Below are 18,081 nucleotides of genomic sequence, written 5' to 3' on the forward strand. Positions count from 1 at the left end.
ATCTTTCTTCTATCATTGACAGTCCCTCTAGGTTGTGGGCTGCTTGCCTGTGTTCCTGAGAAGCATCTACGGTACCAGTCTATAGAGTGTGTTTTCTTTAGTGAATTACCGGTATGTTTACCGGTAATAAACTTGCACTGTTTTATGTATATGTTTGATTACATACAGCCTTGTGACAGTTTTCCTGCATGTCATAAGCATTTGAATATAAATTAAAATGTTAAAATCAAATCTGATATTGTTTTACCTTTTATTTGGTGTGTGGAAGGTGTGCGGAAGAGGGGGTAGTCTTATACGGCGAGTATATAACAAACTCTGTATTTTGAGTGGAAATGTTAGGGGGTCGTCTTATACACCCAGTCATCTTATTCGCCGGCAAATACGGTAATTACTGTGTAAAACTTGCTTTCATAGTAACATTTTAGATTAATCTGTGTTTTCATAAATCAGGTTTCTGACTTGTCATTAAAGCAAGGTATTCCCTCCTGTGTATTCTATGGAGCAGAGAAATTGTTTTAAGTATAATTTTAACACTTTTACATTTAACTATAATTTCATAAGATAAATTCTTTTTTTTTTTTTTTGTAGCAAATTCTGCCCAGCTGGTTGTAGAGACATAGTAGGAGACATTTTTGGGAACATGGTGGATGGATATAGAGATGTAAGTGATTGGGGGGAATGTTATGGGTCTGCCTAAATTCATTACAAAGTAAAATCAAATAAGATCTAAAACTCTGTAGATAGATATACGACTCTCTTTTTCCCTAGAATAAATGAAATAATACAATAAGTACAAAAACCAAGGTTATTCATTACTATTTTTAGCATCTGTCATTAAGCATTTGAAATGGTAAAACAGAACCCTTCTCAACACCTAAGAATGTAGTTCTATCTGGTTTTAATAAGAGGCGATCTTTTTGTTATACTTTATTTCTTTATTTTAACACTCCATTTGGTTCATGTAATAATAACCAAGGACATGAGCATTCATATCACAGAATAGTGAATGTGTGTCTGACACCAGTGCAGGCAGCCCTCTGCCCTGTTCTTATATATTATTCCCCTCCCTCCTTGCTCCTCCATTTCCTATGCCCAATGAGACTTTCTGGGTTATGCACATTTTTCTCAGAGAAAAATTAATTCACAGGAAGTCATTTTTCTAAAGTATATATCCTGTCGCCAGATTCACAATGTTTCATTTCTTATTATTTACAGACTTCTACCCTGGAAATCTGATGCCTGATTTTTAAAATGTGACATTGCTATTTAAATAGTTTTACAGGAATTTGCTTGAGTCATCAGAAATTTCTAAGAGTTATTGGCATGTGTCTTTAATCGTGGAGAAAGCATACATATTCTAGAAGGTTGATACTTCATCTCCAGCAGGACGGGAAAAAAAACTTGGCTTTAATTTTTGCTTTTAGCACATCCTGATTCTGGAAGCAGCAGTTTTTGTTATTTTGGCCTTTGTTTCCTTTTTTTGTGTATTGTCTTTATTTACAAGATTGACACGGGATATTCATTTGGCCTATAAATTGTTTGAACCTTAAAATGATTTATACCTCCTCAGTTTGAATATATATTTGGCACAGGTTATTTCTAAATTACTTCAGGAAATTAACTAAGAGAAATAAAAAGTATGGTTTTCCCTCTAGGCAATAGAAAAGTTTTCTTTATTATTTCCTGTACCTACCATGCAAGAAACCTAAGAATTACGTACAATTTGAGAGGAAGCATAATTTTTTCTTACTTAGTGGTTTATCTTGCCTCCTCTTGACAGTTTTCTTATTCAATGTAACCAGTAAATAAATGGTTTCCTGCACAGTAGATTTGCAAGTACTACGAACAGTTTTCCCATTTGACTCACTCACTGGTTTTACACCATTTGCTTTTAGGATGATTTTATCTGGAGGGAAAATTTGTGTTTTGAAAAGTAACCTCTTCAAAGAAGTCTGATTAGTGCCTTTTTTGTATGTCATGGGTGTGTTAGGAATCTGTTGCCACAAAACGATACCACCTCAAACTTAGAAGCGTAAAACAATACATGTATTATCTCTGGTGTTCCATGGGGTACGAGTTTGGGCATGGCTTAGCTGAGTCCTCTGCTTCCAGGACTGAAGGGTGCAGCCAAGGTGTCAGCCAGGCCTGCAGTCTCACCTGAGACTTGACTGGGGAAAGATTTGCTTCTAAGCTCACATGGTGTTGGCAGTATTCAGGTTGCCGGACGGGGGAGCTCAGTTTCTTCCCGGGTTTTGGCTGGAGGCTGTGCTCAGCTCCTTGTCATGGGGGCCTTCCTGGAAGAGTGTCCTCACAAGGAAGTCTCCTGCAAGATAGGTTGCAATCTACCTAATCATCCTCCCACACAGAACTGTGCTCATGGAATCCTAGGACCTGGGCAACCCGCTGAAAAGTTCTAGTCCTTCCTCCAGCCCCGCTGTCCAGCAGGCCAGTTTCAATCCCAGGGCCACCAGCTACGCAGCCAGGCAGGTGCTCCTCCTTGGGTTATCACACCAGAGGGCAGCTGTTTCGTGTTCTGGCGTTATATTTTGTTTTCTATGCCTTCTTAAATCTCTAAATTAAATCTCTAAATTGTAAACGCTGTGGTGGGGAAGGTTCACCTTCTCAAATGATCCTCAGTACATACATCTAGTAAACCAAATGTAAGAAACTGATCCGTTATCTATTTCTGCTGAACAGCTATCTATTTTAGCCACCCCAAAACTGCCTGGCTTAAAATCACAACCCTCTGATTTGTTGATGAGTCCATTCTTTAATTCCCTTTGCCTAGAACCACTCCTACAGCTACAGTCTTGTGGCGGGTAACCTGGGGCCAGAGGGTCAAAAGTGGCCTCACTGACATGTGCAGCTGCACAGAACAAGCTGCATGGCCAGGTGGGAGTCAGTGTGGGAGGTACCTACACAAGGACATGGCCACCGGGAGGGGTTACTCATTGGGAGGACCATTGCTACGTAAATTACCTACCTACCAACCTAGTCAGCTTACCTATGGTGACTCTGATGTCATTGAGATAGTGATATATTAACACTTTCCCTCCCCCTTTTACTTTTTATTTCAATGAATTATAGTTAAGCAATGCCATGGGTCAATTAGATGTCCTGACCACAAGTTCTAACAAAATGGAAAACTCCCAGTATATTTTAAATGTATTCTTGAGTAAGCCATGAGTGACAGTGTTGCTGTGTTTCAGAACTCTTTATTGTGCAAGGCGGCCGTCCACGCAGGGATAATTGCAGATGAACTGGGCGGTCAGATCAGCGTGTTCCAGCACAAGGGGTTAAGTCGATACCAAGGAATCCTGGCCAATGGTGTGCTCTCAAGGGAGTAAGTACTTTCTTTGCCTTCTGTTTTGAGTGGAAGGTAACCCCAAGGCATAATTAGCTCACAATTTTGAAAGAACAGCAGACATGTGACAAGGGTTTGTCAACTGGGGAAAAGATGTGTGAGTGTTACAGTAGCATTTTATAGTGCCTGTGAGGACGGTAAATGCAGTAATAAGAAAGCTCACTGGTTATGCTGACAAGTACATTAAAACGGCACACGTATGAAGTCCAGGGCAGAGAAGTACTTCTACTCAGATACTTTATTGGAGAGGACAAAGACTTATTCCTTTTTAGTCTTTTCAGTTTCAGGAATTTATTGGTTACTAGTAATCTCCAATATTATCGAAGCTACTGAAGGGAGACTAGGAAGCTGAAATAAACCCATTCTGAATTATGGCACTCCCCAGAAGACTCCTAGAGACAATCTTTTAATGATGAATAATACTTTGGAAGTGAAGAAAAATGACTTTTGTTGACATTGTTTACTTCTCTGTTTGATATTATCCTCTGCTTTTTTAGTAGCTTCATAAGAAAAATGTATGTCAATTACTTGAAACGTTTCAGCCTCAGCTTTTAATGCTTTCAGGTTTCCTCAGCTTCTGGAATGGAAAACTAGAGCTATTAGGACTAAATATAGGCTCAACTGTGGACCAGATGTCCACACATGTAAACAGGCAGTGGGAATGGTCCAGAGGGAGGCTCCCCTTGGATGAATGCCTAGTGAGGGAAAAGTGCTCTTCAAGCCACTGTGTTTATCTCTCTTCCTCACTCTCTGCCTGCCCCTGGAAATGTCTTCCCATTACTGCGGCTCTGGTATTTCTGACAGGTTGTCACATGTTCGTTGTCCTGAGGATATAGCACAAAACAGAGGTGACAGGCATTTCAGGATCCGAAAGTAGGTCAGGGCCTACATCTTCGACCACTGGCTAGCTTGAGCATAGCTCTCCCTGCCATTCGGCCCTAGTCCCCCCTTGCATGCAGAAAGAACATGATCATGTTTTCCTATCCCATTCTCACAATGGAGTGTGAACTATCTTATCTGGTTAAAAATCACATGGAAGGATGAGATATTATAGAAAGCTTTATTTCTGTGGAATTACATCCCTGAGTTTCCAAGGTCCCATTTCCCTCCTTCCTACCATAGAAGTAAGCATAGCTGTCGCTTTGAAAGAGCTAGGAGTAAAGCCGTTGCCAAGAGTTTCCGTTCCATGTTGGGGCATAGTCCATCCGGCATCAGGCTGGCTTAGCTTGTGTCCCCGGTGCAGTCCATCAGTCCATTGTGTGTGGGGTCCACAGGTCGCATGGCTTTGGAGGGAACATGGGCAAATGCTAGGAAGCAGGAGCAAAACCAAAGGAACCAGAGAGCTCCTTTGTCTGAAGGACTACGTATTCCTAAATTTTCCCGGGCTTGCAGTGGCCCTGCCCCCTCTAGCCAGTGATCTCTGTTCCCAGGTTTGACTGACAGGCAACTTCCCTACATCACCCCCACTCACTGCACATGCACCCATCTTCCCCTTTGTCCAGTCCCTTCCCCCAGTGATGTGCAGGGAATGGACTGGTGGTTTCCTGGGGTGTGTAAAGTTGCAGCTTCCTAGTGAAGCTGCCCAATGCCGTGTTTATAATGTCTGGCCTTCCCTTTGTTCCTTTTCTGATATTAATAACTAGCTAATTACAACGATGCACTACTACTTTTTATTGGAATGTATTATGGCTTAGTAATATTGTGTGTCAAATAAGGATCTTGACCACAAATGATAATATTGTTTTTATAAGAATATTTAGTTTATGTTTCAAAGAACCAATTTGTGAACTCACAAGTACACTTTGAGACAAAAAGTGATTTCTGGATTTGGGGGTACTGGCCTACGCTCACTAAGTTACAGTCCAAAGGCCATGTGCCCAACACTTCACAAGGCCAAAACTGAAAATGTTAGTTTGGAGTAAAAAAAGGTTTATTGATTGAAAAGGCTCCAACCGAGAAGATGGGAGACCTAATCGTCAAATCCATCTTAAGAAAGTACAGAGTTTAGGCTTCTTGGATGTCAAGGGGAGGGGAAATAGGAGGGCTGTGATTTTAAAACTCAGGCATCAAGGAGAATTCCTCTAGTGATTAGCATATCTGTGTGCTAGACAAAGCAGGAGCTGTTGGCTTAAAGGCTACAGGACCAACAGGCTTGAACAAGATGGAGTCAGAGACCCAGTGTTTTACTCTGTTACAGTGGGGGAGGGCAAGCAGTGACTGAAGTGAGGGGACAAGTTTGTTAGGTACCTTCATGAAGAAGGCAAGCCTTGGGCTTGATGGAAGGCAGGCCCAAGACTTAGGGGGACACAGCAGTAGAGTCAAGACCAGGGAAGAGATGCCAGAGAAGGGTAATGGTGGCTGTTGGCACATCATGTCACATCCAACTCACGGCCAGCAGGCTGGTTGGTGGGTGACTGAGAAGAGGCAGAAATCCCACTGGCAGTTCTGAATTTGGGGGTGCAGGTGGGGGTAACTGGAGAGGTGGTTCCAGGCCAACACGTTCACAGGCATTGAAAACAATGCTGCGTGTAAACCTATGAAAGGTAGTCAGCCAGTAAGGCCTGGCCACTCACTGCACGCTCAGATGGGCCGGCTCGCCTCCTAATATTTGCATTCTCTGCCTGCCGTGACCTTCCCATTTGCTTTTCCCTATGGATGGGATTTTTTTTACAACAAGAGACCCCACAGTATTTTTTTCATATTATCTAAACATTCAAAGACAAATTAGTTCTAAATTTGTGCTACAGTTAGATCTAAAAGCTTACAGATGCCTTTAGAAACTAAAATCTTTACTCAAATAAATAAAGTCTATATTTATATACTAGTATATGTGTGTGTACCTATGTGTGTATACATTTATGCTATATACAAATGAAATTTCATATGTGTATTCATGCATACGCATGTATACACATATACGCTTTCACTTAATGTATTTGCCTCAAACTCTTTGGAACATTAGGATTATATCCTGATTTATAGTAAAGGAGATAGCTTATTCTCTGGAAGCTTTAAATGTTAGCTTGACCCTGATTTTGGAGAATCTGTGTCTTTTTATGTTGTTGTTGTTGTTCTATTGATACTAGAATGCTATCTCAGGAAGGCATCAGGCTGTGGCCTAGGTTTGTTGAGGGCTGCCATCTTCAACTTGAATGAAGAACTGGCCTTTGGCTTTAAATCTGTTCTTTGGAATTGCTTGCCCGTGTCTGCATACATTTGAAGGCTTCTTTTGTACAAATACAAGATTTTCCTTTACTTTTGAATAACAATTATTAAAACCACTGAACAATAGTAAACATTATGTTCTCAACGACGTCTGCGATACCAATTGAGCTTAATACATGTGAAGCTGCTTTATATAGTTTGAAATTAAACTTTAATGCAAAAAAAAAAAGAGTACCAAAATCTGAACCATTAAGGGATTAGGGAAAATTTTGCTTCACAGTCTGTATAATTATGTGAAGAGATAATCCGATTTTTGTGCTGATATGAGCAGATAGAAAATCCAGAATTCCATCAAGGTCCCTTCTTCCTTCTAGCTCCGATTTTGCACTGACTTTTTGCACTAGGAGAGGAGTGAGCTGTGGGCCAATAGTCTTTTTCATTCATTTAGATTCCCAAATCTTCAGGGAGCACTTGTTTTTATCTGTGCTGGTTTGCTGTTGGGGAACCAGTGTACATGCGGTCATTGAACTTCTGTTCCCACACATGATTGTTTGGTGTTCAGGAAAAAACACAGAAGGAAGCACTGCAGCTGAGGAAGAAAGAGCCCCTAGAGTAAATATCCAGGGCTTTTTTGGGGTTCATCCGGGGTCAGGTTATTTCCTGGATCTGGGGAGACCAGAATGGAATCAGGAAGAAGCGCTGACTTCACAAGAGGAGGATGGCTCCAACCAGAGGCCGGGAAGGCTTGCCTTTCTGTTTACATCAGACTGTTCTTGATTGCTTCTGTAGCCCGCTGGGAAGGCTGGCCGTTCCTGGAATCTGATTGAATGCATTCACCCTAATCTGTGAAAACCTCCGAATCCCCACATCCGAGGGCATTTTCTTTTTTAAAAGAGAACACTTACCCATGGAATTCTCTAAATGGTCATATTCAATTGGTTCAACAGAGTGCAATGGGAAAAACCATTCCCACGGATAATGGAGGAAAGTGAGGAAGGAGCTGTTAGAGGCTGAGCCTTCCCTGGCATCTTCTTCTCAGGGGTCACTCCAAAGTTACCCTTCTTACCGTAACTTCTCTTTTTCAACAACGGCAGCAAAATCTTAATGTTTCCCGGCAGTGGGAACAAGTGTAGGCTGGCAGCAGTATTGTTTGGGTTTATTTGGGCCAAATTTCAAGTGAAATACTTAGTGCGGGAACATTAGAGAAGATGGGAAAATCAGTCAATGAAAGGCTCTAAATAAATCTTAATAAAAATTTAAGTATGAAATACAACATTGTGCATCTTTTTTAAAAGTCAGGAGAGCTGGGTCCTCCTCCCAGCTTTGCCACCAAATGTGAACTTAGTCAAGTCCCCTGACCCACGTGGGTCTGAGTTTTCTCATATGAAAAATGAATGGTGCCTGCCTTTCATTCAGTACAGGGATTATAATAGAACCTTATGTAGGTTCCTGGGTTGATGGAGTCTCTGCCTGAGGGTGGACAAAGAATATGAAAGAGAATATTAATCCAGAGAGTTTGACTACCTGTTACTTCTAAGAAAAACATTGATGGGAAGGTACTCATGCTCTTGCCTAACTATTTTGGAGTTCTCTGTGGATTTTACAGTTCTATACTCTCTGTCCAAGATTGCCATGTATAATTCAGAGTTAAACATTTAAAATATAACTCATATTCTCAGATTGTAAAATAATGCCACACACAGTGACATCTACCTTTTAAAAAAATATTTTTATTGATCAGAGAGGAAGGGAAAGGCAGAGAGAAATAGAAACATCAATGATGAGAGAGAATCATTGATCGGCTGCCTCCTGCACACCCCACACTGGGGATCGAGCCCTCAGCCCGGGCATGTGCCCTGACTGGGAATGGAACCATGACCTCCTGGTTCATAGGTTGACGCTCAACCACTGAGCCACGCAGGGTTGGCGACATCAACTTTTTTGTGTTTCTGTCTAGTATCTAATATACTAAGTACTATGTACATAAGATTAATCTTGAGAGTTCCAGATTTTCTATTGGTTCTGTGTATTTTTACACCATTGCGTTGATGATGGATTTTTAGAAAGTTAAATATGGTGTGAGGTCTTAGAAATCTCTTCTCTTCCGAAGAAGGCAAGTACAGAACAAGGCTGATTTAGTAAGTTCTCCCATGAGATTAAGACAGGCTGTAGGGCAGCAGGGCTCCGGAGGCCCAGAGGTGAATGCCGATGAGCTGGAGGGCTGTCTTAGAGCATTGAGGGCCAGTTCAGGCCAGTCAGTGAAATGCTTTGAATTTTCTTTCAGTGACAGCTGTACCTTGTCATCCAAAAGCAGGCTCTGGTTCATGGCTTGGTGCTAGTTACGACAGTGTGATCATAGAGAGAGACTGGGTTGAGGCTCTTCAGAACAACATGCTGGGACAGGATCCCTAAGGAAAGGGGTAGGAAAGTCTGTAGAGAAGGCAGCTAGCAAATGGCATGCTGTTCTTCTAAAAGTGGCCAGGCTTCTCCACTTCTTGCTATGGTCTTTGGTTGTTGACAGTGAGCGGGACATTTACGGTGACTGCTGAATCAAAGGAAGTATTCAGGGCAGTGATCCTGTCTCTATCATCATATATTAACCAGTAGTTTTATTGCTAGCTTTACCCAGATAAGTTTCTATTAAACAATTACAGAAAACATTTTACATAAATGTTAATGGCACACTTTAAATTAAGTACCCATTGCATTTTGAAGTTATTTATTGCATGTTCTTTCAAGCTAATATCTTTTTAAAGTATGATGCTTTGTAAAACACTGTGTAATAAGAAACGAGAATTCTCATGATCCGTCCACAATGTGTTAATTAACTAGAGGCCCAGTGCATAGATTCATGCACCAGTGGGGTCCCTTGGCCTGACCTGTGGGGATCGGGCCAAAACCGGCTCTCCAACATTCCCTGAGGGATCCTGGAGTGTGAGAGGGTACAGGCCAGGCAGAGGAACCCCACTGGTGCACAGTTGGGGCCAGGGAGGGACCATGGGAAGGCTCCACGGCATGTCTGGCCTGTCTCTCCCAGTCCCGGATCAGGCAGACCCCAACAGCAAGCTAAACTACCGATCGGAGTGTCTACCCCCTGGTGGTCAGTGACTGGTCGAAGATTGGACACTTAGCATATTAGGCTTTTATTATATAGGACTGAGATTTAAGGTTGTTTCTGAAACTCTGTATCTGTGCATTTCTTCTCAAATACAATGGTGTTTATTCATAAGCAGTGCCTCAGAGTCCTGCTCACTTGTCACCTCTATGAATTTAGGAAAGTTGCTTTCCTTTGCTGGGGCTGATACTGAATGCCGGTGATGAGGCTGATGACAGTGGCCTTGCTGAGGGCTGTGCAAAACACACAAGACAATAAGCCCAATTAATATTAATGTTAAGCAGAAAATATTTTTCTTTATAATCTAAGCTCTTTCAAACTTTTGCCAAAAAAGAATGAAAATTTGAAATGACATTTACTTTAAGATAAATTCCATGTTCGATTTTAACAGAAATTGCTTTAATTTTTTTTTTTTTATTTGAGAGAGAGGTCTATTTTTTGTTCCACTTATTTATGCATTCATTGATCACTTCCTTTATATGCCCTGACCAGGGATTGAACCCACACCTTGATATATTGGATGACACTCAGACCAACTAAGCTACCCGGCCAGAGCCAGAAAAGCTTTTAAGTAGTACAATTTGGTTGGTAGGTTTCTTGAATTAAGTTATCGAACATGAGTATATAAAATAACGGCTTTTGTCCCCTCCATTGTGTAAGATAGTCTGTGTAATCTCCCTCTCATAAAGTGGGATATTTTAAGAAGAACAATATGATGTCTTCCTTGTCCAGGAAGAGGAGCGGGCAGACCAGACCCCAAAGCTAAACTACCGATCGGAGTGTCTACCCCCTGGTGGTCAGTGACTGGTCGAAGATTGGACACTTAGCATATTAGGCTTTTATTATATAGGACTGAGATTTAAGGTTGTTTCTGAAACTCTGTATCTGTGCATTTCTTCTCAAATACAATGGTGTTTATTCATAAGCAGTGCCTCAGAGTCCTGCTCACTTGTCACCTCTATGAATTTAGGAAAGTTGCTTTCCTTTGCTGGGGCTGATACTGAATGCCGGTGATGAGGCTGATGACAGTGGCCTTGCTGGGGGCTGTGCTGATCACGGGGTGTGGGAGGCTCTGTGAACCTGTGCTATAGCGCTGTGCCAGTCGTAAGAGTCAGGTAAGCAGCTCACTCCCTCTGTTTGTGTTTACTATTTCAGTGGTTCCCTGTCAGACAAGCGATTTCTATTTGCCTCCAACGGTAAGGATCATGCTTTTCTTAAGAATTTGATATGTTCCGTTCCTCATGGTAGTTTATTCTTCCATATCCCTCAGATGATACAGTTTTACAGTTTAAAGGATTTTGTCCCGCCTGTGGTCTTTCTGCAAACGCGACAGCCCAAGCCTGTGCAAACTGAAGATTCCACTGCCAAATACTTTAAGATAAATTCCATGTTCGATTTTAACAGAAATTGCTTTAATTTTTTTTTTTTTATTTGAGAGAGAGGTCTATTTTTTGTTCCACTTATTTATGCATTCATTGATCACTTCCTTTATATGCCCTGACCAGGGATTGAACCCACACCTTGATATATTGGATGACACTCAGACCAACTAAGCTACCCGGCCAGAGCCAGAAAAGCTTTTAAGTAGTACAATTTGGTTGGTAGGTTTCTTGAATTAAGTTATCGAACATGAGTATATAAAATAACGGCTTTTGTCCCCTCCATTGTGTAAGATAGTCTGTGTAATCTCCCTCTCATAAAGTGGGATATTTTAAGAAGAACAATATGATGTCTTCCTTGTCCAGGAAGAGGAGTGCTGCCTTTACTTGGTCCCTCCACATGGCCTTGGACATGGTATAGCGAAGGTCCAAAGGGTGGATGTCAGGTTCAATTTACTGATCTTCAGAGCAGTTGACGTACCTGCTCTTCAAGGTACAGAGAGTGGAATAGACAAGAACCTCAGTATTTTAAGCCTTTAAGGCCCCTTGCACTTTATTAAAATCAGGATGAATTTAGGTCAGAAAGGGAAGTCTACACTAGGAACAAAGAGGTGGCACCTATAGGGAATGTGACTTCAATAAGGTCCATTGAAAACAAAAGCAGCAACAATTTCAAGATATGTAGTACAAGGGAGTCAAATGCAAACTGAGTCATTAAAACACGAGCAATGGAATAATTGATTTGCTATCACAATGGAAGTAAAACAACTGACTATTGCTGGGTTGTATATCTGAAATATTTCAGTGCTCTTTTCTCCTAGGTTGCAGCACATCCTTAAGTTTGGAAACAGACGGGCAAATCAGAGATTCTTGGCAGTGGGTCAGTGAGTTTAGAGAACAAATTCATTGGTCTTCTGGCCACGCCCGACGTCAGGACCAAGGCCCATCATGGTCTTTGGGGAACAGCAGCAAGAACCGCAAACAAGAGTGGCTGGAAATAGATTTGGGAGAGGAGAAGGAAATAACAGGTACTGACACAAGCGCAGTTTCACAGCTGCAAAACGACTTGGGGTTGCAGTTATGTTTCTGATTAAATAGATGCCTCAAAGTCTGCTATGTCTTAATCTCCTCATTGTCTCAGTGGAAGAACCTGCATGTGGGTTGTAAATATGAATGTATGGACCAGAGAGCTGATACCTCAATGATGGTACTTTTTATGGCATATCTCAGTATGAAAACACTCATCTGTGATCAGGTTTCTAAATGCAAATAAGAAACGTTGGCTGGTGAAATGATTTGAGATTTTACATGATTGGGGGAAAAAGAAACCTGAAGTTAACATACGTGCTGTATGTAATGTACTTTAAAAACTAATTTATAAATAATATTTTCTTACAAGGGATTAGGACCACAGAATCCACACATCCAAATTTCAACTTTTATATTAAGAGTTTTATGATGAACGTCAAAAACAACAACTCCAAGTGGAAGACCTACAAAGGAATTGTGAATAATGAAAAAAAGGTAAGAGAAACTTTGGAGGAAAGAACTGAGCAGGAGATCAAGCCTCCAACTGTTTCATCAGCATGCTTCCAGAAAACAGGTTCTCAGTAGCAGCTTAGTTAGGTAACTTGGCCTTTCTTTGTATCTTTGATATCAAGAGTGTCTTTAAAAAAAAAAATGCAACAGACATAGAATCCTGGCTTTGGTTTCATGTAACCAGGTCTGAATGGGTTGATAAAGATCTAAAATCTGACGAATAGAATCTTCAGGGGAAGGTTACCTGTTTCCACAGGTGTTTCGGGGCAACTTTAATTTTCGGGATCCAGTGGTGAACAATTTCATCCCTCCCATCGTGGCCAGGCACCTGCGGGTCATCCCCGAGATGTGGCACCAGAGGATCGCCTTGAAGGTGGAGCTCATTGGTTGCCCGATTATACAAGGTAGGAGTCTCGGTGGGTTAGTAAGTCGTTTGATTCTGGCCATTGCCTTTCCCAAATTGTTGTTACTAAGGTGGTTTTTCCAATATCTCTTCTCTCTCAGGTAACAATGATTCACTGGTGTGGCGCAAAACCAGTTCCGATTCAATGGAAAGAGAAGATGAGACAATCACAAAACTCATCCCCTCTGGAGAAATGTCCACAGGTAGAGCACTTACTGTTTTGTGTGATTTCCTCAGGAGTAGAGCTGGTACTCCATCCAATGTTACAGTAGCTTCAACAGAATGTCTTTTCTTTGTCATATAAATGACTGGAAGCAGATGTTTCAGAGATATCGGCACATGTGTAAGTGATGTATGTCTACAACTACTCATCGTGGTACTGTAAGTAGAAAAGTTAGTGTTTGCCCTTCCAATGCTAGGTAAATATTTTATGGAAAAATAATACTACATCCATGCAACAGTATACTCTTTAGCCATGAAAAAAAAATGTGTTAGTAATCTAGAAAGTTCTCTGAGATAAATTGACAACTAAAATAAATAAGCAAGGTATAGAACAGTCTATCTAGCACTCTAATATGTGTGTAAAAAGGAAAAATAAAGATGAATATACTTATTCTAGTATTTCTGGAACAGTGTCAGGAAACATAATTTGGCTTTTTGTAGAGGAGAAATAGAGGTAGGAGATAGACATACATTCTATACCTTTATATACTTTTTGAATTCTAAACATATAAGTGTGTATAATTTATTCAAGTAATGAACATTGAAAGGACATTTCTTTTTTCAGTGTATAAAATAATTTGTATATTAATTTTATAAAATTTGGAAAGATTAGAGAAAAAATAATATAAATATAAATGCTATGAATCAGCTTCCATAATCACCAAATTCCACTATATCAAATCAATTATACTTATATTTATAACTTTGAGACAAAATGACAGCACAACATATATTGTTTTATAGCATATATTTTTCACGCAACATGGTATTATGAGCATTTTCAATGTTATTAAGTAGTTGAAAAGCACAGTTGTTAGTATCTTTAATAGTATCTTTTCATATGGAAATCCCATTATTTAGTTAACCATTCCCTTATTGTTAGATGTTTAAGTTGTTAAATTTTCCCCAAATTTTTACTTTTATAAATAATACCACAGATATTTCTGTAATTTTCTTAGTTCCTTATTCTTTCTTGCATGAACAACACTTTTCCACTCCTGGTTATCTCTATGTTTTCTTCCCAGGGGTCACAGGTAGAGAAGGGTGAAGAACAAACACTTCTCCTTATGTGTAGTTAGTATACTTCCTACAAGCTTGGGGCCTGCCACAGTGCCTGGTAAAGTGGCCTCCTTTTTTAAAGCAGAAAGAGTTGTAGGAAGACATGGTCTGCTGTTTCGTGCAGCAGGGCGAACTGCTGTTTGAGGCCAGCAGGCTATACTAGAATTTCCTTTGGGTCCAAAGCTCTGGTAATGAGAAGCCCAGGTCCCAGGCCTCTATTAGGGTCCAGGTCCCAACTGCCCACTATCAGGAGGGAACTGGCTGCTTAAACCGAGGGAGCAACTCCACGGGGCTGAATTCGTTACCTGCCTGAATAGCTCCTGGCTGGGCGGGACAGCTTTAAACCTTCCCCTCAGTTCTGAGTTGGGGAGTCTAATATGGACCAAGCAACAAGCTCAGAGTAAATGTTAATCCCCAAAGAATATTGAAAACTGCCTTTCAGAATGAAATCTTGCCATTTGTGACAACATGGATGGATCAGAGGGTAATATGCTAAGGGAAATAAGTCAGACACTGAAAGACAAGTACCATGTTTTTTCATTTATATGTGGAATCTAAAAAAACAACAACAAAATAAGCAAAGAAACCGACTCCTGGGAGGGGGATTGGGGAATGGGTGTAAAGGGGGAAAGGATTAAAGTTCCAAATTGTCAGTCATAAAAAGTCATGAGGGGGTAAATAGCTATAATAACTACCTGGATGGATACTACACTTGTTGGGGTGATCACCTAATAAGTTATATAAATGTCTAATCACTATGTTTTACACCTGAAACTAATATAATATTGCATGTCAACTGTAACTGAAAAAAAATTAAATTATTTAAGAAGAAGAAAACTGCTTTGGAAGTAGGGGGGAGGGAATGAATTTCCTTTCCCTAAACCTTAACCAGAATTTTGAATTCTTTTTTCTTGCTTTCCAATGTCCATAAATGTATTTCTTTCCTCGTGCATTAACTCTTTGAAGAATTTTCAAATCAAGGTTGAGTTTTAGATCATGAAATGGGGTTGCAGGTCGTTTCTGTTGTAATGTGCTGCTTCCACTCTTAGGAGCAAAGGTTGCCATGGTGGCTGTTCCGCTGCTGCTGCTCCTTGCCCTGCTGATTGTTGGAATCACTGCGGTCCTTAGAAAGTACGTGACTTCACATTTCTTCTCTACTTACGTAAACAATCACAAAAACAAAAAGTTTATCCTGCAGATGCTCATGTGGAGAAAGACATTACTCCTTCCAAGATAAAATATTAACTTGTATTTTACAAACATGTTGGTTAGAGGTTGAAAGTTTCAAGTATTATTTTATAAAGAGTACTTATCATTTAGAAACCTTTTCAGTAGGATTTTTTTTGTCTTGCTAGATGGAAGAAGAAAGGAACTCCTTATGCATCCGCTAAAGCCCAAAAAACAGGTGGGTTGAAATTTCTATCTTCAATTTTATTCTTTGAGGAAGGGATAGGATCTGCTGATTAAAAGCACCATTCGGTCTTTTAAAATAAAATATAAATTTCTATAGCCTTTAAGTTAACAAATTTATAAGGAAAGAATATATTGTGTCTTATCTCTTTAATTCAGAGAGCAGTTTACTTCTACTTTTGTTCAACTTCATCCCATCATTTATCAACATTCTTTTTCCTTCTTTTTGGCACTGGAGTTTAGGCCAACACATTGCCTGTAATCAAGGAGAAGTTATAAAAGCCCCATCTGTGAACTGTGACCTTAACGCTGTCCAGCACTCAGCATCTGCAGGCTTCCCTTGTATTTTGCTCTCTGGGAAAGTGGGGGAAGGACTAGACAGGTCTTGTGTTTGGGTTTCAGAGAATCCTTAGGACACAAGATGCCCAAGCCATGTGTTGGCAGCCATCCAGAGAGAAGGCCATGGGCAGGGCCCCTGAGAATCTCAGAAACAGCTTGGGACTCCACCTTACTGGGTCTAAACAGCTAGCTGTGTTGATTCCTTGGGGTCACAAATGCCATGGAAAACTGGGTGGTCTAACGCTGGGAGGATATGGGACCTGATGGCCACACAGAGACATTTTAAAGGCACAGTGGAAAGCACGGCTGGAATAGTGTTTGCTGTGGATATGACAGCCTCAGTGTGCGGTTTCTAACACACATCCCTGAAGCATGTGCCTGTGAATTTATCACAAGGTCAGCCGGCAGAAGGCAGCCTGACCTGTGGCTCCTGGAGGAACACGTCATGGAGCAGTGGAGAATGTGTGCTGTACTTCTAAGCTATCACCTTATTTCCTGTCGTCTTTGTTCCAGACTGTTGGAAGCAGATTAAACATCCCTTTGCCAGACATCATTCGGCTGAGTTCACCATCAGCTATGATAATGAGAAGGAGGTGACACAAAAGTTAGATCTCATCACAAGGGATATGGCGGGTAAGTGTCAGGCCTCTGCTGTGGGAGAGGGGAGACCAGGAGAAAAATCAGACTAAAATCCTGCTGTTTAGATGGGGTCCTCTAAATCAGGACTGTCTGGCCCAGCTGGTATGGCCTAGTGTTGAGTGTTGGCCGGTGAACCAGGAGGTCATGGTTCTATCCCGGTCAGCACACATGCCCAAGTTGTGTGCTATCCCCAGTAGAGGGCGAGCAGGAGGCAGCCAATGGATGATTCTCTCTCCTCACTGATGTTTCTATCTCTCTCCCCTTCTCCTTTTCCTCTTTCTGAAATCAATAAAAAATACACACACATATTTAAATTAGTAATGTGTGAAGTTTTCTGTACAGAGTTGCAAACTGACACTGAGGTATTTCTCAAGAGCCCCATTCAGCCGAGGAGGCTCTTACACCTGCAGGGGCTGTACTGACACCCAAAGCAATGGCCCTGAAGGACCACTGAAATCTGGAAACTTAATTGATCTGTTTTGTTATAGGTTTTGATTAAGGCACTAGGAAAGAGGGACTAACGAGGAGTTAAGTACGGCTCCTGCCCTTGAGGAGAGGGGAGAAGAGATAAAAAACCCGTCCGGTGTTAAAGGGGCCTGGGCGTCCCTGATCAACAAGCATTGGGAGTTAAGCTTTTCAAACTGTCTGTGGGGAAAGATCCAATTTTTGCTTTTGTTTTTTTGTTCTTTAAATTTCTAATCCATCCAGGACTAATACTTTTGTAAAATACAATATGAGTTAGTTGTACGGAAGTTTTCAAAAAGACATACAGTTTACAAAGCTCTAATTTTTTTTATAAGACTCAAGGGACATAAAATTACTCTCTCCAATTGCTGTAGGTTTCTAAACACTTGCTCTCAATTTGTGTGACCCCCTCTCTGCAGATTTGTCACAGGCAGCGCTCAGATAATGCAGGCGTCTCCGGACCACACTCAGAGTAGCAGCGCTGCTCTAGCTTCTGACTTCTCGGGGTACTTCATCGACACTTCCAAAAATACTGAATATTGAAAACTTCCTAAGCAAATACTCTCAAGGTTTTATTATTATTATTATTATTATTATTATTTGCATAATTAATTCACTCCATTGTACTGATGGGGGGTGGTCATTATAATCTGGCCACTCAGTGTATACAAAGTCTGCGAGGTGCCGGTGGAAAGGTGGTCTGAGATGCCTCAGGAGCAAAGATGAGCATCTCCCCAACCGAACTCCACCTGTGCCTCGTACCTCTTGGCCTCCCTCATCCTGCCGGGCCCACGGGCTCTCGGTAGAGGGTAGGTTGGGCAGAGCACCCTCCCCTGCGAACAGCTGCCTTGGCCATGCGGCGCACCCGTGACGTGTCTTCTGCTCTTCTGCTTTCAGATTACCAGCTGCCTGTCATGATCGGCACCGGGACGGTCACGAGGAAGGGCTCCACCTTCCGGCCCATGGACACCGAGGCCCGGGA

The 18,081-nt window shown here is 41.3% G+C and overlaps 1 protein-coding gene across 1 annotated transcript in view; it reads left to right on the forward strand.

Annotated features, from left to right (window-relative positions):
• Positions 1–18,081, forward strand: part of DCBLD1 (discoidin, CUB and LCCL domain containing 1) — a 37,393-nt gene that overhangs the window by 17,390 nt on the left and 1,922 nt on the right. The window contains exons 4-14 of the mRNA XM_015557786.1: positions 589–661; positions 3,210–3,343; positions 10,800–10,840; positions 11,845–12,051; positions 12,423–12,547; positions 12,819–12,966; positions 13,067–13,168; positions 15,296–15,377; positions 15,602–15,651; positions 16,509–16,628; positions 17,997–18,073. Coding sequence (XP_015413272.1) covers positions 589–661; positions 3,210–3,343; positions 10,800–10,840; positions 11,845–12,051; positions 12,423–12,547; positions 12,819–12,966; positions 13,067–13,168; positions 15,296–15,377; positions 15,602–15,651; positions 16,509–16,628; positions 17,997–18,073 — 1,159 coding nt within the window. The remainder of the gene's footprint in view (positions 1–588; positions 662–3,209; positions 3,344–10,799; positions 10,841–11,844; positions 12,052–12,422; positions 12,548–12,818; positions 12,967–13,066; positions 13,169–15,295; positions 15,378–15,601; positions 15,652–16,508; positions 16,629–17,996; positions 18,074–18,081) is intronic.

The sequence above is a fragment of the Myotis davidii genome, unplaced genomic scaffold, assembly GCF_000327345.1.
Source record: "Myotis davidii unplaced genomic scaffold, ASM32734v1 scaffold147, whole genome shotgun sequence".
In the NCBI taxonomy this organism is placed as follows: Eukaryota; Metazoa; Chordata; class Mammalia; order Chiroptera; family Vespertilionidae; genus Myotis; species Myotis davidii.